The 23,122-nt window shown below is 43.3% G+C and overlaps 1 protein-coding gene across 1 annotated transcript in view; it reads right to left on the reverse strand.

Annotated features, from left to right (window-relative positions):
- The window catches only part of LOC106601889 (CREB-binding protein), a 91,676-nt gene that overhangs the window by 17,091 nt on the left and 51,463 nt on the right, over positions 1 to 23,122 (reverse strand). Inside the window, 12 exon segments of the mRNA XM_045715637.1 lie at positions 456 to 544; positions 5,671 to 5,910; positions 7,737 to 7,855; positions 8,902 to 9,097; positions 9,320 to 9,502; positions 10,385 to 10,585; positions 13,259 to 13,380; positions 14,303 to 14,365; positions 14,637 to 14,823; positions 17,016 to 17,133; positions 17,442 to 17,579; positions 22,832 to 22,922. Of these exon segments, the coding sequence (XP_045571593.1) occupies positions 456 to 544; positions 5,671 to 5,910; positions 7,737 to 7,855; positions 8,902 to 9,097; positions 9,320 to 9,502; positions 10,385 to 10,585; positions 13,259 to 13,380; positions 14,303 to 14,365; positions 14,637 to 14,823; positions 17,016 to 17,133; positions 17,442 to 17,579; positions 22,832 to 22,922 (1,747 nt within the window).

Here is a 23,122-nt window from a genome sequence, read left to right on the forward strand (position 1 = left end):
CAATATTTGGGGCTAGTGAAGTGCAATAGCAATTTGTGAACAGCAGGGGGAGCAGTGGTGCTGATATTGCAGCACATCGGGCTTGAAGGGAAACCTAAGATCCTGTCAATGTAGGCTCCACTCCTTTTAACATGTAACACTTCCAGTATATAGTATGTACCATCCCTCTGGTGAAATACCATCTTAGAATACTCTCATCATAATTATTCATTGTACCGGAACTAACATTACAATGTACTGTGAGAGCACAATCCTATTCCCCTTCTCTCTCCATCTCCACCTTTCCTTCACAGTCGCACCTGCTCTCCATTTATACCCTCCCTCTCGCCCCCCCACCTCTGTAGCTCCCCCCCCACCCACCTCTGTATTCCCCCCCACCTCTGTACACCCCCCCACTCACCTCTGTATACACCCCCCCCCCCACCTCTGTATTTCCCCCCCGAGTGTGAACTTACCTGTTCTGGTAGCTGAAGTAGGTTCCGTCTCTGGAGATGGTGCACAGCTGCTTGCCATAGCAGCAGAGGGTCTGGGGTGAGAACTCAAACTGTGGGGAAACGCAGGGAGAAAGGGTTAGTGAATCCAATTCTACACTGTCTAGCATTCAGCCAGGTCAATCCCGTCCACAGATTCTCCAATCCACTTCTACACTGTCTAGCATTCAGCCAGGTCAGTCCTGTCCACAGATTCTCCAATCCACTTCTACACTGTCTAGCATTCAGCCAGGTCAGTCCTGTCCACAGTTTCTCCAATCCACTTCTACACTGTCTAGCATTCAGCCAGGTCAGTCCTGTCCACAGTTTCTCCAATCCACTTCTACACTGTCTAGCATTCAGCCAGGTCAGTCCTGTCCACAGTTTCTCCAATCCACTTCTACACTGTCTAGCATTCAGCCAGATCAGTCCTGTCCACAGATTCTCCAATCCACTTCTACACTGTCTAGCATTCAGCCAGGTCAGTCCTGTCCACAGTTTCTCCAATCCACTTCTACACTGTCTAGCATTCAGCCAGGTCAGTCCTGTCCACAGATTCTCCAATCCACTTCTACACTGTCTAGCATTCAGCCAGGTCAGTCCTGTCCACAGATTCTCCAATCCACTTCTACACTGTCTAGCATTCAACCAGGTCAGTCCTGTCCACAGATTCTCCAATCCACTTCTACACTGTCTAGCATTCAGCCAGGTCAGTCCTGTCCACAGTTTCTCCAAAATTAAAACCTAGTGTCCTCTGAAAGTTCCCCTTTCACTGGTACGTATAGTCTCAGGCTTACATCCCAAAGGGCACTCTATTCCCTATGATGTATACTACTTTTTACCAGGGCCCATTGGGCATAGTGCACTACATAGGGAATGTGCCATTTGGGAAGCAATATCAGTGTCACAAGTGCCGCAGGGAGTCAAAAGGCTCATCATGTTAAGTCAAGTGTTCCAGTCTTTGTAAGGACCATCTAGCCCTGGGGTCATACAGGTGGCTGTCTGTCACACAGTAAACACAGCAGCGCATGGTTATGCATGTCTGGAGGGGTTAGTTGAGGATGTTTCGTGTCGTGTAATTTCAGACTGTTAAATAGCCATCACTAACCGACTTCCACCCGGTTACGCAACCCTGCACCTTAGAGGCTACTGTCCTATATACATCGACTTGGAATCACTGGACACTTTAATAATGGAACACTAGTCACTTTAATAAAGTTCAAATAATGATTACATACCGCTTTTCTCCTCTCATATGTATATACTGTATTCTATTCTACTGTGTTTTAGTCAATGCCACTCTAACATTGCTCTACCTAATATTCATATATTTCTTAATTCCATTATTTTACTTTTAGATTGTGTGTATTGTTAGATACTATTTCATTGTTGAAGCTAGGAACACAAGCATTTCACTACACCCGCAATAACATCTGCTAAATATGTGTATGTGACCAATAACATCTGCTAAATATGTGTATGTGACCAATAACATCTGCTAAATATGTGTATGTGACCAATAACATCTGCTAAATTTGTATGTGACCAATAACATCGCTAAATGTGTATGTGAAATAACATCTGCTAAATCTGTGTATGTGACCAATAACATCCGCTAAATATGTGTATGTGACCAATAACATCCGCTAAATATGTGTATGTGACCAATAACATCTGCTAAATATGTGTATGTGACCAATAACATCTGCTAAGTATGTGTATGTGACCAATAACATCCGCTAAATATGTGTATGTGACCAATAACATCTGCTAAATATGTGTATGTGACCAATAACATCTGCTAAATATGTGTATGTGACCAATAACACCTGCTAAATATGTGTATGTGACCAATAACATCTGCTAAATATGTGTATGTGACCAATAACATCTGCTAAATGTGTGTATGTGACCAATAACATCTGCTAAATGTGTGTATGTGACCAATAACATCTGCTAAATATGTGTATGTGACCAATAACATCTGCTAAATATGTGTATGTGACCAATAATATCCCCTAAATATGTGTATGTGACCAGTAAAACTTGATTAGAATTGCAGGGCATTGTATCCTCTTAAATGACAGTACATTCGTAAAGTATTCAGAACCCTTTCCACATTGTTACCTTACAGTTATTCTAAAATTGATTAAAATGTTTTTTTCCCCCCTCATCAATCTACACACACTAGCCCATAATGACAAAGCAAAAACAGGTTCAGACATTCTTGCATTCACATTTACAAAAGTATTCAGACCCTTGACTCAGTACTTTGTAGAAGCACCTCTGGCAGCGATTACAGCCTTCAGTCTTCTTAGGTGACGCTACAAGCTTGGCACATCTATATTTGTTGAGTTTCTCCCATTCTTCTCTGCAGATCCTCTCAAGCTCTGTCAGGTTGGCTGGGGTGCGTCGCTGCACAGCTATTTTCAGGTCTCTCCAGAGATGTTCAAATGGGTTGAAATCCGGGCTCTGGCTGGGCCACTCAAGGACATTCAAAGACTTGTCCTGAAGCCACTCCTGCATTGTATGGCTGTGTGCTTAGGGTCGTTGTCCTGTTGGAAGGTGAACCTTCACCCCAGTCTGAGGTCCTGAGCGCTCTGGAATAAGTTTTCATCACGGATATCTCTGTACTTCACTCTGTACATCTTTGCCTCGATCCTGACTAGTCTCCCAGTCCCTGTAGCTGAAGAAAAAAACACTCCCACAGCATGATGCTGCCACCACCATGCTTCACTGTAGGGATGGTGCCAGGTTTCCTCCAGATGTGACGCTTGGCATTCAGGCCAAAGAGTTCAATCTTGGTTTCATCAGAACAAAGAATCTTGTTTTTCATGGTCTGGGAGGCCTTTTGGCAAACTCAGAGCGCGCTGTCATGTGCCTTTTACTGAGGAGGAGCTTCCGTTTAGCCACTCTACCATAAAGGCCTGATTAGTGGAGTGCTGCAGAGATCATTGCCCTTCTGGAAGGTTCTGTCCGAGGGTATCGTCGGACGGGGCCACAGTGTCTCCCAACCCCTCCTGTCTCAGCCTCCAGTATTTATGCTGCAATAGTTTGTGTCGGGGGGGCTAGGGTCAGTCATATCTGGAGTATTTCTCCTCTCTGAGCCCTAGAACCATGCCTCAGGACTACCTGGACTGATGACTCCTTGCTGTCCCCAGTCCACCTGGCCGTGCTGCTGCTCCAGTTTCAACTTGTGCTGCTTGCGGCTACGGAACCCTGACCTGTTCACCGGAAGTGCTACCTTGTCCCAGACCTGCTGTTTTCAACTCTCTAGAAACAGCAGGAGCAGTAGAGATACTCTGAATGATCGGCTATGAAAAGCCAACTGACATTTACTCCTGAGGTGCTGACCTGTTGCACCTTTGACAACCACTGTGATTATTATTATTTGACCCTGCTAGTCATCTATGATCATTTGAACATCTTGGCCATGTTCTGTTATAATGTCCACCCGGCACAGCCAGAAGAGGACTGGCCACTCCTCATAGTCTAGTTCCTCTCTAGGTTTCTTCCTAGGTTCTGGCCTTTCTAGGGAGTTTTTCCTAGCCACCGTGCTTCTACACCTGCATTGCTTGCTGTTTGGGGTTTTAGGCTGGGTTTCTGTACAGCACTGTGTGACATTAGCTGACGTAAGAAGGGCTTTCTTCTGGCTAAAATAAAATTAAAAATAAAAACATGATTGATTGATTGATTCTCCCATCTCCACAGAGGAATTCTAGAGCTCCGTCAGAGTGACCATTGGGTTCTTGGTCACATCCCTGACAAAGGCCCGTCTTCCCCGATTGCTTAGTTTGGCCGAGCGGCCAGCTCTAGGAAGAGTCTTGGTGGTTCCAAACTTCTTCCATTTAAGAATGATGGAGGCCACTGATTTTTTTCGGTACCCTTCCCCAGATCTGTGCCTCGACTCAATCCTGTCTCAGAGCTCTACGGACAATTCCTTCGACCTCATGGCTTGGATTTTGCTCTGACATGCACTGTCAACTGTGGGACTTTATATAGACAGGTGTGTGCCTTTCCAAATCATGTCCAATCAATTTTAATTTTCACAGGTGAACTCCAATCAAGTTGTAGAAACATCTCAAGGATGATCAATGGAAACAGGATGCACCTGAGCTCAATTTCAAGTCTCATAGACAAGGGTTTGAATACTTATGTAAAGTAAGGTATTTCACTTTTAACATTTTTATACATTTGCAAACATTTATAAAGAAACTGGTCTTGCTTTGTAATTATAGGGTGTTGTGTTCAGATTGATAAGGCTTGATATTTATTTAATCAATTTTAGAATAAGGCTGTAACGTAACAAAATGTGGAAAAAGGGGTCTGAAAACTTTCTGTAGGTCATCAGCAGCAATGTGCCATGGTTTCCCACCTTGAGGGCGTCTATAGCCCAAACCTGGCTAACAGGCCCATATATCAAGGGACACAAGTTCTTCCTATTTAGGTAACTCCTGACCCTAACGATAACCTACAATTAGAGCTGAGTGTTTCTCCTGGTCCTAACGATAACCTACAATTAGAGCTGAGTGTTTCTCCTGGTCCTAACGATAACCTACAATTAGAGCTGAGTGTTTCTCCTGGCCCTAACGATAACCTACAATTAGAGCCGAGTTGCTCCTGGCCCTAACGATAACCTACAATTAGAGCTGAGTGTTTCTCCTGGCCCTAACGATAACCTACAATTAGAGCCGAGTTGCTCCTGGCCCTAACGATAACCTACAATTAGAGCTGAGTGTTTCTCCTGGCCCTAACGATAACCTACAATTAGAGCCGAGTTGCTCCTGGCCCTAACGATAACCTACAATTAGAGCCGAGTTGCTCCTGGCCCTCACGATAACCTACAATTAGAGCTGAGTGTTTCTCCAGATCACAAAACATGTAGTCTCCCTTCCTCCATTACTCTTCCTCCACTCCCTCAGTCTCACCTTCCTGCCACAGCAGTAGCCCAGGCTGACCATGACGGGGTCCATCTCCAGCTCAAACACAACTAACCTCCTGCTCTACTCCTCTTTCCCCCACTAACATCCCTCCATCTCTCCTCCTTCCCTCCCATCATCTCACCTTCCTGCCACAGCAGTAGCCCAGGCTGACCATGACGGGGTCTATCTCCAGCTCAAACATCACTAACCTCCTGCTCTACTCCTCTTTCCTCCACTAACATCCCTCCATCTCTCCTCCTTCCCTCCTATCATCTCACCTTCCTGCCACAGCAGTAGCCCAGGCTGACCATGACAGGGTCTATCTCCAGCTCAAACACCTCGGCCAGCTTGGAGCAGTACTTGTAGACGCGGGACGTCTTGCGGTTGTAGATCCAGGCGTTGTTGAACATGACCCAGATGTCTTCCACGTACTGCCAGGGTTCCTGGTACTGACCTGTGTCTAGCTTACGCTTTATAGTGGACAGGTCCATAGGTTTCTTCACTATGTCAAAGTAGTCCTGGAGGGGGGAGGAGGGGAATGGTTAGAAGAGAGTTAACCTGTTAGGGCTAGGGGGCAGCATTTGCACGTCTGGATAAAAAAATGTACCCGATTTAATCTGGTTACTAATCCTACCCAGTAACTAGAATATGCATATACTTATTATATATGGATAGAAAACACTCTAAAGTTTCTAAAACTGTTTGAATGGTGTCTGTGAGTATAACAGAACTCATTTGGCAGGCAAAACCCTGAGACATTTTCTGACAGGAAGTGGATACCTGATGTGTTGTATTACCTTTAAACCTATCCCATTGAAAAACACAGGGGCTGAGGAATATTTTGGCACTTCCTATTGCTTCCACTAGATGTCACCAGCCTTTACAAAGTGTTTTGAGTCTTCTGGAGGGAGATCTGACCGAACAAGAGCCATGGAACGATGATGTCCCATTAGACACCTGGCGCGCGAGTTCATGTTGGGTACCCTCGTTCCAATACGTTATAAAAGAGTATGCATTCGTCCACCTTGAATATTATTCATGTTCTGGTTAAAAAGGCCCTAATGATTTATGCTATACAACGTTTGACATGTTTGAACGAACGTAAATATATTTTTTCCCCTCGTTCATGACGAGAAGTCCGGCTGGCTTAGATCATGTGCTAACAAGACGGAGATTTTTGGACATAAATGATGAGCTTTTTTGAACAAAACTACATTCGTTATGGACCTGTGATACCTGGAAGTGACATCTGATGACGAGAATCAAAGGTAATGGATTATTTACATAGTATTTTCGATTTTAGATCTCCCCAACATGACGTCTAGTCTGTATCGCAACGCGTATTTTTCTGGGCGCAGTGCTCAGATTATTGCAAAGTGTGATTTCCCAGTAAGGTTATTTTTAAATCTGGCAAGTTGATTGCGTTCAAGAGATGTAAATCTATAATTCTTTAAATGACAATATAATATTTTACCAATGTTTTCTAATTTTAATTATTTAATTTGTGACGCTGACTTGACTGCCGGTTATTGGAGGGAAACGATTTCCTCAACATCAATGCCATAGTAAAACGCTGTTTTTGGATATAAATATGAACTTGATAGAACTAAAAATGCATGCATTGTCTAACATAATGTCCTAGGAGTGTCATCTGATGGAGATTGTAAAAGGTTAGTGCATCATTTTAGCTGGTTTTATGGTTTTGGTGACCCTGTCTTTGACTTGACAAAACATTACACACAACTCTTGTAAATGTCCTAACATACTCTAAATTTATGCTTTCGCCGTAAAACCTTTTTGAAATCGTAAAACGTGGTTAGATTAAGGAGATGTTTATCTTTCAAAGGGTGTAAAATAGTTGTATGTTTGAAAAATTTGAATTTTGACATTTATTTGGATTCAAATTTGCCGCTCTTGAAATGCACCTGCTGTTGATGGAGTGCACCACGGGTGGCACGCTAGCGTCCCACCTAGCCCATAGAGGTTAAGTGGTACTGACAGTACAGTCACAGGAATCAGCGTTGCAATGTGTCTTGACAAAAATCACATGAACATGGTAGAGAGTGCTTTATCATTCACTATCAAGCTTCAGGACAATCAATGAAATGTGGCTGTGAGAGAGCTTCACTGATAACCATGTCCATATCATTCTGGTCAGAGCTATGAGAGAGATCCTTAATCCTTATTGAGCCTCGGCTATATTTATGAAATCTGTAAAGAATTGAGTACCGAGTTAATTTGTCAATTGTTTTCATATCAATACATGACTAGGCATAACCAATCAAGAGAGAAACTCAGGGTGTACGACTAAGTGTGTGTACACGAAGTGTCTGTGTGTACTCACGGGGATGCCCAGCAGCATGGGGTCAACAGGCTGTCTGAAGGGCAGAGACTCTGGGTCCTGTCTGTAGAGGGCCTCTAGTGTGGGCATCAGGGCCTGGCGCAGCTCCTCTGGCTTAAAGACTGCAGGGAGGACAGAGCGGTCAGGGCTCTATTCAAATCAATCATGTACAACATCATACAAATCTATCATTACGAACAAAAAGTATAATATGTCAAGTGGAAAAGGGGCATCGTGAAGGCTCTATTTATTCTATTTCTATCTGACATTCAGAACGCTTCAGTGTCTTCACAGGGTCAGTTATCATGGTCAAGTCATATTGACAAGAGTTGTTGTGAAGATGGGGAGAGAGGTATGTCTTGTAAAAAGATGCTCTGTGTTTTTGACAAAGGTCAACTGTCCTAGTTGTTCAGGCTCTGTTCTCAGCTCATCTTGATTACTGTCCGGTAATATGGTCGAGTGCAGCAAAGAAAGACCTGGCAAAGTTGCAGCTGGCTCAGAGCAGCATACACAGAACAAATATCAACAACATGCATGATAGTCTTTGATGGTTGAGGAGAAATGATCTTCTAGTCTTTTTAAGAAACGTGTTGAAAATGCCTAACCACTTGTATAATCTATTGCATACACTACAAAACAGACATACCACACCACACACACCACTATGGGTTTCTTCACAGCACCCAAACCAAAAACAGATTGAATGTGTGGCTCAGTTATGCATAGAGCCGTCTCATAGTGGAATGCTCTGCCGCCAGAGGTTGCTCTCTTAGCTTTAAAAACAGAACATATTGAATCACAGCACCTCTCCTCTAAAGATCTCATTAAATGGATATAAGAATATAGTGTTTAAATAGCATGTCTCTTGGCGTCTTTCCAATATAAAACTCTTATTTTATTTGTATTTTTTATTGTAATATCTTGTTGTTCTTGTCTATTACGGTTCTGTACTTTGTCATGTATTTGTACATTTCATGTGGATCCCGGGAAAAGTAGATGCTACATTTGCAGTAGCTAATGGGGATCCTAATAAACTAAACAGGGTAAGGGCAAGGACTGACATAACTGAGGGAAGAGCTGCAATAAGATAGGACCAGCTGGGGAAAAACTACTAGTCATTGGATAAACTCCTGGCCCCGGCTAGTTTTACACAAAACCAGGTCCTCACTTTTTTTGCGGTTTTGGGTGGGGGAGGTGGATGCTGCCGTGCCGTTGGCCCTGCCCTCCTCCTCCTCTTTGGGTTCGTTCTTAATCTCCAGCTTCTTCTCCTCCTTTGTCTCCATTGGCTCCTGCTTAGGCTCCGCCCCGTCTGGCTCCTCCTCCTTGACCGTGAGGGGTTTGGTGTCTTTTGGGTCTTCGTCCTGCTGTGGGGCACAAATACATTTAGAGGGTGCACTTAGACAAATCTGTAGGACACTACGTTTTGAAAGATGGAGGGCAACGTGGACACTGTACCAGATAAACAAGATGAGTTCATATGAATTTTAATACTTCCATCCAAGAGCACTTGCATTCATAATGTACATATAAATAGAAAGCTCTGGTTGGTCAAGCGTCTTGTAGTCAATATTGATTCTAGGACTCACCTCCATTTTGAAGTCGCTGGGTTGCCTTTTCCCCGAGCCACAGTCGTCGTCCTCGTCCTCGTCTTTGAGCTCGGCTTTGTGCTCCGTTTGGGCCATGTCTGGTGGGGCCTGTTGGGAGTGGACCTCTGCCACCGAGCCTGGGGTGGGCATGCGGTTATCTATACTGGCTGGCGCCTGGGACAGCTAGAGGGGAAAAATAAGAGAATAACCCTTCAAAGCAAAGGCTGGGTGCTGGCTATAACTGTTGACTGGCACAACAACAAGTCATTAAGAGCTGGCATGTGAAAGAAACACCATAGTGTTAATAAAGCTTTAGTATCACTCCAAGCATGCTGTTCCTTCAATAGACCTTTTTAAATGTGGAAAAGCTGCATGACAGCACTGAGGTGCTGTGACAGTAACAAAAGGCTGCTTAAAAAACAGCATCTATTTTTTTCCTGACTATATGACCTAAGCAGGAAATACTCTGGGCCCTAGTGAAAGAATATAACTAGCCATGAATTCTCCTCGTCAGTTCACCAGGTCAGGATAACTCCCTATAAGTGTGTTGTGGAGCCTAAGCAGGTATTTTACCGGCGTGCTGGGGGGCTGTACTGAGCTGGGCTGCGTCAGGCTGGGGGTCCCCGGCTGCTGATGCTGCAGGGGCGTGAGCGGCTGGGAGGGGGCAGCAGGGGACTGCATGCCCAGGGTCGAGGGGGGCCGGGCGGGGAGGCCGCCGCTGGGGACGTGAGTGGGGGTGGAGGACGGTGAAGGCTGAGCCTGGGGGGTGGGTGGGAGTGGGGGTGCTGGAGCTGCTGCAGGTTAGCCGAGGCGTTGGGTGGAGGGGTGGCGCGGGGCAGGGGGGGCTGGGATACAGAAGTTACAGTTAGAGCTCCATCTACTATTACATATTCACACATTGTTACAAACCTACCCACTCAGACACATACATATTCTAACACTACACTTATATTGACAACCATGAACACATACAAAGCAGCTTCTTCAAATATGATCAAACCAACAGCAGAGATTATCAATGCAACAGATCACAAGCCCCATCTGTGTGAGAGTCTCCCTCCTCACCTGAGTGACAGCTGCCTGTGCTTGCGGCTGGCCGAGGGAGCCCAGGTTGTTCATAATCATTCCCCCGCCAGGGGCGGTGTTGGGAGAGAACTGGCTCTGGGGCATGAACTGGCTCTGATTGGCTGTCTGTCCCACCATGCTGTTGGCGTGCTGTCCCATCATGCCTTGCACCTGGGGCATCCTGGATGGGGACATGCCCATCTGGGAAAAGGAGAAGAAAAACAGACACATTATAGAGAGGAAACCTCTATCTTGCATTGAGACCTTGCCAAGAATAACTACACATCTAAATGAGATCAGAGCTGGGTTCAAATACTATTTAAAATTCATTATTTTTTAAACTTCAGCTGTGCTTAATTGAGGTTTCTGGGTGAAATGGAACCAATAGAATAGTCAAAAGTGCAAACCCCACCCACCTGTTACTCCAGGTGGGCTAAAGGAAATGCTCATCGTTTTTTAAATATGTAGAAAAGTATTTAAACCCAGGTCTGAATGGGATACAACACACACACGCCACCAAGACAATACTCCTTATGAAAGGCCTGAGGCATAATAAACTAACAGTGTGCTGATTAAAAACCAGAAGGAAGAGAGGCAGCAACAACCAGAAGTAGATAAACATTAAACAGTACAGAACCATAAACAGTAAAAATCCAACCCGACTCATTTAAGACATACAATGCTCAACCACTTTCCCAGTAGAAACAAGGAGACTACAGGGTACATTTATTTCAATTCATTTATTTTGACAGCACCCCTTTTAATTTGAATAAAACATTCCATACATATTTGCCTATTGTAGATGTGCTCAGAAAGTGACATTTTGGACCTGAATGCCAAAATATTCAAGAGATAAAGTTGCTCAAAGTTCACCTATTTTGCATAGCCCACCATACAAGCATTTCACAACACCAGCAATAACATCTGCTAAATATTTGATTTGACGAGACATCCATGTCTTCATCACTGGACAAGATAAAGGGTTCAGAGTGATGATATTTAAAAGCTCAAACTATTTATATATTTTTTTTAATGTTTATAATATATTTTCTTAAACATTAAAACATCAATTAGCTAAAAACGCTTATACTCAGATTTATTTCTCTCATATTCACATGTAGCTTAGACCCTATTTTACATTATCTGAGGTTTTTGTGTGGTGCCCGCCATCGGTTGAAACAACATGCTCTCGTTTTTGGTTGTCTTGTTTTGGCTGATAAATGTACTAAAATGGGAATCAAATTGAAATTTCAAAAATGGTAGCACAAAGACAGTTGGAGGTCCACACATCAGAGAATGTTGAATGGGAATATGTTGTTTTAAAGTATTCTTGTCAATCTTCCATAGGAAACCTACTGAAATCATAGAAATACAGATAATAGAATCGACATGACCATTTCAGCTGACATTCGACGGTAGGTGGACCGGCCGCAATATCTTTGTGGTAGTAATTAGAAGTTAAAATGTCAATTACATTTCAATTTCAATGGTGTACCAGCTAAATTGCAGTGGTCTGAAGGGATAGGTCCATTGGAAGAATAATTATTATACCATTGAAATGACACCCACCCTGTATTCAAGGCCATGTTGTCTCTCAACACAAAAACCTCATATGATGTAAAGTAGGGTCTAAGCTACAACACGGACAGCAATATTCAAACCTTGTCGCAGATTTTGTTTAAGCAGATTCAAGTCAGGACAGACTACACCACTCACAAACCCTCTTGGAAAGCCATTTTGGTGGGTCTTTTGCATAAAAATCTGTTTAATTGTCCCACAGAAAAACAAAACCCTATCCCAGGGTTTTCAGAAGATTGAGGTGAGTTAAGTAACTATTTAACTGGTCTTTGCCCCTTCCATATTTATTTTGATCCCAACAACCTCCCCAGTCACTGCTGATAATAAGCATTACCCATAAAAGTAAAAAGCTGACACCACAATACTTGAAAGCACAAAGGGATCAACAACATTGGATTCACTCCATATTACTGGGCTGTATGACAAAGTGAGAAGAAGCCTGTGTTAAATCCATTCCTAATCATCCATTCTGTAAATAATATTGCAACACTTTTTGGCCTAAATTAAAAACTACAGGGTTGGGCGAAACCCTCTCCATTTTGAAGTATTGTGGGGGCAGCATCATGTTACAGGTATGCTTGTCACCGGCAGGGAATGGGGAGTTTGTCAGGATCAAAATAAATATGAAAGGACCAAAGCCCAGGTAAAAAGTTAAGAGGACAACCTGCCAGTTTTACTTTTCAGCTATTTTTTTAATAACTTTCTTTCACTTTGAAAATGTGGAGTAGTTTGTGTATAAATAAAATCTAATTGAATCCCTGTTTAAAACACTCAAGGAGGTGTAGGTGTCTTTCTAAAGACACTAGTGGAGGACAAGAGGTAAAACAGGGTCATGAGCAAGAGGGAGCAAGACGGGGAGAGGAAGTGAGAGAGGGAGCAAGACGGGGAGAGGAAGTGAGAGAGGGAGCAAGACGGGGAGAGGAAGTGAGAGAAGGAGCAAGACGGGGAGAGGAAGTGAGAGAAGGAGCAAGACGGGGAGAGGAAGTGAGAGAAGGAGCAAGACGGGGAGAGGAAGTGAGAGAAGGAGCAAGACGGGGAGAGGAAGTGAGAGAAGGAGCAAGACGGGGAGAGGAAGTGAGAGAAGGAGCAAGACGGGGAGAGGAAGTGAGAGAAGGAGCAAGACGGGGAGAGGAAGTGAGAGAAGGAGCAAGACGGGGAGAGGAAGAGAGAGAAGGAGCAAGACGGGGAGAGGAAGACGGGAAGAAGAAGTGAGAGAGAAGAGGAGAAAGTGAGAGAAGGAGATACAGAAGGAAGGAAAGAGTTAAGTGGTGCATAGAGGGAGCATGGAGGTCTCACCGCTGGGACAGAGCTCATGTTCATCTGCTGTGAGTGGTTCATGGGCGAGGCGGCGCGGGCCCCCATGGGCGCCTGGGACATCTGCACGTTCTGCATCGCCATGGGGTTGAACTGATTGATTCCTATATGGGAGAGGAGAAGCACACACAAACATACAGTTCACACACACAGGATTAGTGTTGTCTACAATACACAGATGTTGTAATTAATAATCCTATGCTCTGATGAGCAGGTGAAGGAGCCACTGAGTCAGTTAGGCACTAAGTCATAACTTTTCACAAACTTGTTAATTTCCTGTTAGTGTTTCCACTATAATTTGTTTTGCCACGGTGGAAAAAGTCAAAAGGGCGCTCCAGGATATTTTTTGTAGAATGACTGATGTCATTTACAGTGACTTTAAAAATACATTCTACTCCAAAATTGTGCAGACACCATGAGGCCAATAGCATATTGGTAAAAACGTACAAGGCACCATTCCATATTATCAGGCAGGTGTTTTATTAGCAATAAGCAAGGTTTTTCTGGATCAAAACAAAGCTAATTTTCCCCCCATGGAGCCAAGAGAAAAATGTACACATTTTTTCAGCAAATCTACACATTTTGTCATGGAGCTGACAGAAAATGTTGCTGTGTGAAAGCTAATTTCCTGCAATTCTATTCATTTTGCCACGGCTAATTCTGTGTTCTCATGCAAAAATCAGGGCCCCTGGGCATATGCCCCGCATGCCCGGTCGGTAATTCAGCCATTCCAAAAGTACTCCAAAATTCATTGTTTATTTTATTGGTTTCATTCGTTTAGCTTTTTAAATGAATACAGGGGAAACACTGGCTCTAATTATGTAAATAAACATTTATGGAGAAACAGTTTCTGAATAAACCATTTACACTATTTGCGTATTGGGAGTATTTACCCTTTACTGTGTTAGTGATTATAGTATATAATCAATTGGCCACCAGGGGGGTTGACAGTCACTGAGCAGTTGACTGTGTCTGGATGAAAGGAGGATGAGAAAAAGTGTTTAAGTGTAGGAGAAGGACTGGTACCTTGAGACACCTGCATGCGAGGCATGATCTGATTTGGCACGTTGGGCATAGGCACAGATCCATCTGAAAGAGAGGAGGATGAGAGGTGGTCAACATGTCATATACCAATGCTTCCAAATTAGCTAAGTACAGCCTCAAACACCTACTTTAACCAAACTTATCCTGTTATAGGCCCAAATGCTAAATTTCACTTAAGTCAAATTTCCACCGTCAATGCATGACTGATAAAAAGAAGGGTTGGTAATGGTAATAGGATGATAATAAACATAAGTGATTATGTTACTCCCTCCTTCAATAGAGGGGTCTCCAGAGGTTCAGGGAGGAGGGTACTCACTGGCTGGCCGTGGGGACTGGCCAGGACCCATGGAGTTTGGCTGAGGAGGCATGCCAGGCTGCTGCTGGGCCCCTGGGCCCCCCACTGCCATGGGGCCAGGCTGCTTCTGGAGCCGCGAGCGCCTCTTCTCCTCCAACTCCTTCTGGATCTTATAGATCTTCTCCGCCAGGAAGTGGTAATACTCGTCCTGCAGAAATTGACAACACGATATTAGAAATAACGTATACTGAACAAAAATATAAACGCAACATGTAAAGTGTTGGTCCTATGTTTCATGAGCTGAAATAAAAGATCCCAGAAATGTTCCATACGCACAAAAAGCTTATTTTCCTAAAATTTTGCGAACAAATGGGTTTACATCCATGTTGGTGAGCATTGCTCCATTGCCAAGATAATCCATCCATGTGACAGGTGTTCCATATCAAGAAGCTGATTAACCTCTCTTGGGCAGGTGGCACCCACGGTTCACACTATTCAACAGCCAGTGAAAAATCAGAGCGCCAAATTCAAAACAACAAAATGTTATAATTCAAAGTTCTCAAACACACGACTATTTTACACCATTTTAAAGGTACACTTCTCCTTAATGTAACCACATTGTCCGATTTCAAAAAGGCTTTACGACGAAAGCATAAAGCTAGATTATGTTAGGACAGGTACAACAAGAAAAACCACACAGCCATTTTCCAAGCAGGAGAGGGGTCACAAATACCAGAAATTCAGCTAAAATTAAGCACTAACCTTTGACGATCATCAGAAGGCACTTCCAGGAATCCCAGGTCCACAATAAATGTTGTTTTGTTCGATAAAGTCCATAATTTATGTCCAAATACCTCCTTGTTGTTTGCGCGTTCAGTAAGCTACTCCAAATGTAGGAAGCCCGCCCAAAATTTCACGACAAAAAGTTTTAAAAAAAAAGTTATATTTACGTTCATTGAAATATGTCAAACGTTGTATAGCATCAATCTTTAGGGCCTTTTTAACATAACTTCAATAATATTCCAACCGGACGATTCCAATGTCTTGAAAAACGTTTTGGAACAAAGATACCTCATCACGTGATGGCGCGCCACAAAACTCATGTCATTTTCTGAGTCACCAACTTCCCGGCCTTCTTGTTCGCTCTCTGTTCACTGGAAAAGCCTGAAACTAGGTTCTAAAGACTGTTGACATCTAGTGGAAGCCTTAGGAAGTTCAGAATGAACCCTTAGTCACTGTGTGTTAGATAGGCAATGACTTGAAAAGACTACAAGAACCAGATTTCCCACTTCCTGGTTGGATTTTTCTCAGGTTTTTACCTGCCATATGAGATCTGTTATACTCACAGACATCATTCAAACAGTTTTAGAAACGTCAGAGTGTTTTCTACCCAAAACTACTAATAATATGCATATTCGAGTTCCTGGGCCCGAGTAGTAGGCCGTTTAATTTGGGTACATTTTTCATCCGGCCGTGAAAATACTGCCCCCTACCCAAGAGAGGTTAAACAGCATGATCATTACACAGGTGCAGCTTGTGCTGGGGACAATAAAAGGTCACTAAAATGTGCAGTTGTGTCACACAACACAATGCCACATACGTCTCAGGTTGAGGGAGTGTACAATTGGCATGCTGACTGCAGGAATGTCTACCAGAGCTGTTGCCAGAGAATTTAAAATTAATTTCTCTACCCTAAGCCACCTCCATCGTTTTAAAGAATTTGACAGTACGTCCAACTGCCCTCACAACTGGAGACCACGTGTAACCACGCCAGCCCAGGACCTCCACATCTGGCTTCGTCACCTGCGGGATTGTCTGAGACCAGCCACCCGGACAGCTGATGAGTATTTCTGTCTGTAATAAAGCCCTTTTTTGGGGAAAAACTCAATCTGATTGGCTGGGCCTAGTTCCCCAATAGGTTAATAGGGATAATGGGTGGGCCTATGCCCTATGCCTAAGCCAGGCCCATCCATGTCTGCTCCCCTGCCCAGTCACTTGAAATCCATAGATGAGGGCCTAATTTATTTATTTCAATTGACTGATTTACTGATTTGAACTGTAACTCAGTAAAATAGCTGAAATTGTTGCGTTTATATTTTTGTTCAGTATATATTTTGTTTACTTTATTGAATGTTATATCAGCTACTTAAAGTGCACACTAAGGGAGAAGGGTGGCGATTGGGATGCAGCCTATGTTGGCGTTTCAAGCAGTAGTGAGTTCATCACAGGAGGTTGGTGGCACCTTAATTGGGGGAGGACGGGCTCTTGGTAATGGCTGGAGCGGAATGGTATCAAAAACATCAAACACATAGCTTCAATGTGTTCGATGCCATTCCATTCGCTCAGTTCCGGCCATTATGAGCCGTCCTCCCCTCAGCAGCCTCCACTGGAGTTCATTACCCTGCTGTTGGCAGACTGGTACATGTCCCCTTCCACCTTCCTAGCGTACGCCACCAGGTTCTCCATCCGCCGATCCTTCAGTGCTGCGGGGTCTGGGGTGGGGAATATGGCTTGTACTCTGGAGGAGGACAGGGAGAAGAAGGAAGGGATGGTGGAGGGAAAGAGGGACAGCATAAAGGGAGAATTAAAGAGTGAGTTGAGGTAGCGGCAACCTCAATCAGAAAATTGCTTTTCCTTTCATAACACTGATCTGAACGGGCGAGGTAAGTGAACACAGTGGGCCAATCCCAAATCAACTCCTATACCCTTAGCCCTATGGTGGCAAAACCATGTGGGTTGTCCACCTATTAAACCCCAATAGATTCATGGTCATTGAGGAGAAAAAAACATTGCAGAAGAGAATGTAAGCATCTTGGTGGTACTTACAGTTTGTGCACCAGGTGGGTGCGTAGGTCCTGAGTGACATGCTCGTGCCACGTCTTCCTCACCCCCGAGGCAGAGAGAGGGTTGGCGCCCGGCAGGTTGCCCATGCCCCCCATGCCCAACCCGTCTGGCATCAACTGACTGGAGGACGGAGAGAGGAGAGCAAGACCGCTTAGGAAACATGTCATCATAAGAGTAACACCAAGGTAACTATGAGAGAATAACTTGTGTAATGCTGTGTCAAGTAACTGAGTAGAAAGAGTGGCATGTAGTGGATTTTACCCCAATTTCAGCCTATTCCCAACCCTTTCATATATTCAAACAACGCATTCAGGCGAGAAGTGGTGGGGAATTGCTCTTAAATTTTCATTTTGGGGTTGGGTAAACAAAGTTGTACCTGATCCCAACACTTCTCACTAAAGTATACTTACCAGAAATCCACTGACACGCTCTGATAATAGTGTGCATTGTGAGCAAATATGGCTCTGCACTGTTAACTCAGTGGTAAGGTGGGGAGTTCCTGACATCTATCTGCCCTGTTAACTCAGTGGTAAGGTGGGGCTCAGTGTTAGCTCAGTGGTAAGGTGGGGAGTTCCTGACATCTATCTGCCCTGTTAACTCAGTGGTAAGGTGGGGAGTTCCTGACATCTATCTGCCCTGTTAACTCAGTGGTAAGGTGGGGAGTTCCTGACATCTATCTGCCCTGTTAACTCAGTGGTAAGGTGGGGAGTTCCTGACATCTATCTGCCCTGTTAACTCAGTGGTAAGGTGGGGAGTTCCTGACATCTATCGGCGCATGCGGAGTAAGTTCCAATTTCCCACGGGGTGTAAAGAAATACTTGAAATGTGGAAACATTTTTTGCAGCATTGTGTTGGGAAAAGTGCAATCATCACCTTGAAAATTAAGATATGGGGCTCAATTCAATCAGCACTGCAGTAACTATTTTTCCAATACTCAAATTAACTCCCAGGTTGGTCTTGGGTAGTGTATAAAAACCTACAACTACTACCAGGCCGACCAGTCTCACAGGTATGCTTTCACTTTTCAGAACTAGAAGTGTGTGGGCACGGGATGAATACTGTAAATAAAGGATTTATAAATATATCTGCCACATGTAGGATTACAACTCACAACCATTGAAATATGAGCCAACTGTTTTAGCGCACTGTGCCATCAGTCATAGCAAAGAAAATATGAGTTTACATGACCATTGTTATCCATTTCTTGTTACGATGGATGTAGCTATGAATATAAACGTATAATCCTCATAGCCCACATGTATATTTTTTCTTGGTTAATCATGTAGATGTGTATGAAACAGTAAGCAAAAACATTTCATTTGGTCATATGCGGAAATGTGCCTTACTGCCTTTTGAATAGTGGTCTAGTCAAGGAAGAGTCACGCAAAATATATTGATTGGCACACTCCACTTACCAAGACCATTGTCAAATAAAGCTTGCTGTCACCTGCTTTTATAGTAAGCCTTGAGGTGGTACCACCCATCACATCTACAAGGGAGTGGATTTCATACCAAACTCTTCCCTTTGAGATGACGTAGAGGCACCTTCAAGGTGCCTCCACATCACGATTTCAATGGTAGAGTAGAACCGCTAAGGGTAGAAAGAGCCAGATCAACACTTTCAAACTTTTAAAATGAAGACCAGAATTGACGTGTTTCACTAGAACTAAGCCGAAAACAGATGTTTTTGTGCCGATTTTTTTTCTTCATCATGAAAGCTACTATTTAAATAGAATATACAGTGAGCTCCAAAAGTATTGGAACAGTGACACATTGTTTGTTGTTTCGGCTCTGTACTCTGGCACATTTGATTTGAAATTATACAATGAGGTTAGAGTGCAGACGGTCAGCTTTAATTTGAGGGAATTTTCATCCATATCGGGTGAACCAAAGTATTCAGACTTTCACTTCTTGTGGCTGGGCCACTCAAGGACATTCAGAGACTTGTCCTGAAGCCACTTCTGCATTGTCTTGGCTGTGTGCTTAGGGTCGTTGTCCTGTTGGAAGGTGAATCGTTGCCCAGTCTGAGGTCCTGAGCGCTCTGGAGCAGGTTTTCATCAAGGATCTCTGTACTTTGCTGTTTATCTTTCCCTCTATCCTGACTAGTCTCCCAGTCCCTACCGCTGGAAAAACATCCCCACGGCATGATGCTGGCACCCCCATGCTTCACTGTAGGGATGGTATTGTCCAAGTGATGAGCGGTGCCTGGTTTCCTCAAGACGTGACGCTTGGCATTCAGGCCAAAGAGTTCAATCTTGGTTTCATCAGACCAGAGAATCTTGTTTCTCATGGTCTGAGTCTCCTTTAGGTGCCTTTTACTGAGGAGGGCTGGCATGTGCCTTTTACTGAGGAGTGGCTTCCGTCTGGCCACAACTATAAAGACCTGATTGGTGGAATACTGCAGAGATGGTTGTTATTCTGGAACGTTTTCCCATCTCCACAGAGGAACTCTGGAGCTCTGTCAGAGTGGCCATCGGGTTCTTGGTCACCGCCCTGACCAAGGCCCTTCTTATGGCTGGGCGGTACATCAAATTAATTAGATTAATTCGAATTTGTTTTTGCGCGATATTCCAAATGTATCGCAAGGATGAAGGTTTTGTTCTTTTTTGTTTTTATGAGCATTTATGTCCGCTTGTTCTCGTGTTGTATTTTTGGTCTGGTTTGTTTCGCTCCTCTGTGCACCTTCCCATTTACACCAGAGAATAATACAGAAGTTACATTTCTAACAATATCCTTTGTATGTCTCAACTACTCAAATTGTGTGCAGAGCAGACACTACTAAAACAAGAGTATGAATGAACACCGATTCAGGAAAATGAATGCTCAGTTTGACACGCACGGCATTGTGGTACCACGTACCGTTAGCAACACTTTAGTCAGTCTATTATACTAGCTGTCTAGTCTTTTATAAACTTGCAATAAGCATAAAACACAAGGAATTAGCAAATCGCTCTCATTCTAAGAAATAAGGTAGGTCACTTGATTTCAACATTTGAACAAAGTGGACAGGCTAACATGCAGTTCAAACAGTTGGAGATGGACAGAAGAGTGTGTTCATAGCAATTCAACTGTTCTACCTTGTTAGCAAGCAAATAGACACGTTGGCTCAACTTGAAATTTAAATATTATCTGGCTACTCACTAAAACGTGGGCTTGTGCGTGAGAGACTGCTGATGAGACCTATGTTAATGTTCTAGAATGCCTGCTACAAGAAGTTAGTCATTATTAGTGAATGTGCATTATGCATGGTTCTTGCTCAATTTGTAACAAAAAAAAATGCATTTTCAGACTTGAAAGCCAGATCAGTGATATTCCCCCCCCCCCCAAAAAGCAGCAGGTTCAAATAATTAACTTATTAGTGTGTCTTATGGTTGTGGAAGGCTTATATTTAGTATAGGTATAACTTCACAATACCTGAATTCATTAGATTATTGCAGACTGTTTGAAATGCATAGATATCGTGAATCACCCATACGTTTGGGGGGAAAAAAGAAAGAAAAAAAACGAGATATGATTTCTAGGCCATCAAGCCTAGGCCCTTCTCCCCCCGATTGCCCAGTTTGGTCAGGCGGCCAGCTCTAGGAAGAGTCTTGGTGGTTCCAAACTTCTTCCATTTAAGAATGATGGAGGCCACTGAGTTTTTGGGGACCTTCAATGCTGCAGAATTTTCTGGTACCCTTCCCCAGATCTGTGCCTCAACACAATCCTGTCTAGGAGTCCTACGGACAATTCCTTCAACCTCATGGCTTGTCTTTTGCTGACATGCACTGTCAACTGTGGGACCTTTATATAGACTATATAGACAGGTGTGCGCCTTTCCAAATAAACTCGAATCAAGTTGCAGAAACATTTCAATGATGATCAATGGAAACAGGATGCATGCACCTGAGCTCAATTTCAAGTCTCATAGCAAAAAGGTCTGAATACTAAAATATATATTTTTTTATAAAATGGTTTTCACTTTGTCATTATGGGATATTATGTGTAGATTGATGAGGAAATGTTTTTAATTAATACATTTTAGAATAAGGTTGTGTTGTAACAAAATGTGGAAAAAGTGAAGGGGTCTGAATAAAATGAATGGTAAATCATTTAGTGTCATTTTGGGGTCACTTGTAAATAAGAATAGAATATGCTTCTAAACACATCTACATTAATGTGGATTCTACCATGATAACGGAGAGTCCTGAATGAACTGTAAATAATGATTAGTGAGAAAGTTATATGCACAAATATTATACCCCCACAAAAATGCTAACCTCCCCTGTTATTATAATGGTGAGAGGTTAGCATGTCTTGGGGTATGATATAAAATGCTAACCTCCCCTGTTATTATAATGGTGAGAGGTTAGCATGTCTTGGGGGTATGATATAAAATGCTATCCTCCCCTGTTATTGTAATGGTGAGAGGTTAGCATGTCTTGGGGGTATGATATAAAATGCTAACCTCCCCTGTTATTGTAATGGTGAGAGGTTAGCATGTCTTGGGGGTATGATATAAAATGCTAACCTCCCCTGTTATTGTAATGGTGAGAGGTTAGCATGTCTTGGGGGTATGATATAAAATGCTAACCTCCCCTGTTATTGTAATGGTGAGAGGTTAGCATGTCTTGGGGGTATGATATAAAATGCTAACCTCCCCTGTTATTGTAATGGTGAGAGGTTAGCATGTCTTGGGGGTATGATATAAAATGATATCCTCCCCTGTTATTGTAATGGTGAGAAGTTGGCATGTCAAGAAGGCATGATATTTGTGCAACTAACTCTCAATTCATTCAGGACTATCCGTAATCATATTAGCATCCACATTAACGTATACGTCTCTAGAAACATATTCTCTTATTTACAATCAAAGTGACTCCAAAATGACAATACATTACTTACCATTCATTTCTATTTGGCACAAACTCATCTGGAACACAAACAAAACAAAAACCAAATGCATCCACCAAATTTGTTGTCACAAGCTTAATGCAATCATTGCATGCTAGGAACATGGGACCAAATACACTTTTGACTACCTTAATACACATGTGAATTAGTCCTAATATTTTTGTTCCCCTAAAACAGGGAGGACCATGTACAAAAAGTGCTGTAATTTCTAAACGGTTCACCCGATATGGATGAAAATACCCTCAAATTAAAGCTGACAGTCCGCACTTTAACCTCAGTCATTTGATCATTTCAATTCCAAAGTGCTGGAGTACAGAGACAAAACAAAAAAATGGTCACTATCCCAATACTTTTGGAGCTCATTGTAAAAATGTTGAGTGCTGTTGTACACCGTAGTGGGCCCAGCTTTGTACCACCCAGTTGGAGTGATCTAGGGCACAGATTTCAGAGAGACAATCCAAATGGGTGAGCGGACTCACTTGTTGAGCGACGAGGGGAGCGATGAGTCCGAGAGCATGCCTGTCTCTGAGGGCACGCCCACCCCTCCTCCGGCCATGTTCATGTTAGTGCCTGGGAGAGAACAGAGCCAACCAGAGGCAGCATTACCACCAAAACAGTGACCAATACCCTCACTATACCCCTTCGACTCATCACACGGGACCCTTATACAGAGAACAATACCAAAATGAATTAACGAGTCAACCAATCAAACAAACCAATCATTGGTTTTAAATAACTATTTCATGTCTCTGGGATGTCATCCTCTGGGA

This window comes from Salmo salar, chromosome ssa03 (genome assembly GCF_905237065.1).
Source record: "Salmo salar chromosome ssa03, Ssal_v3.1, whole genome shotgun sequence".
Lineage (NCBI taxonomy): Eukaryota > Metazoa > Chordata > Actinopteri > Salmoniformes > Salmonidae > Salmo > Salmo salar.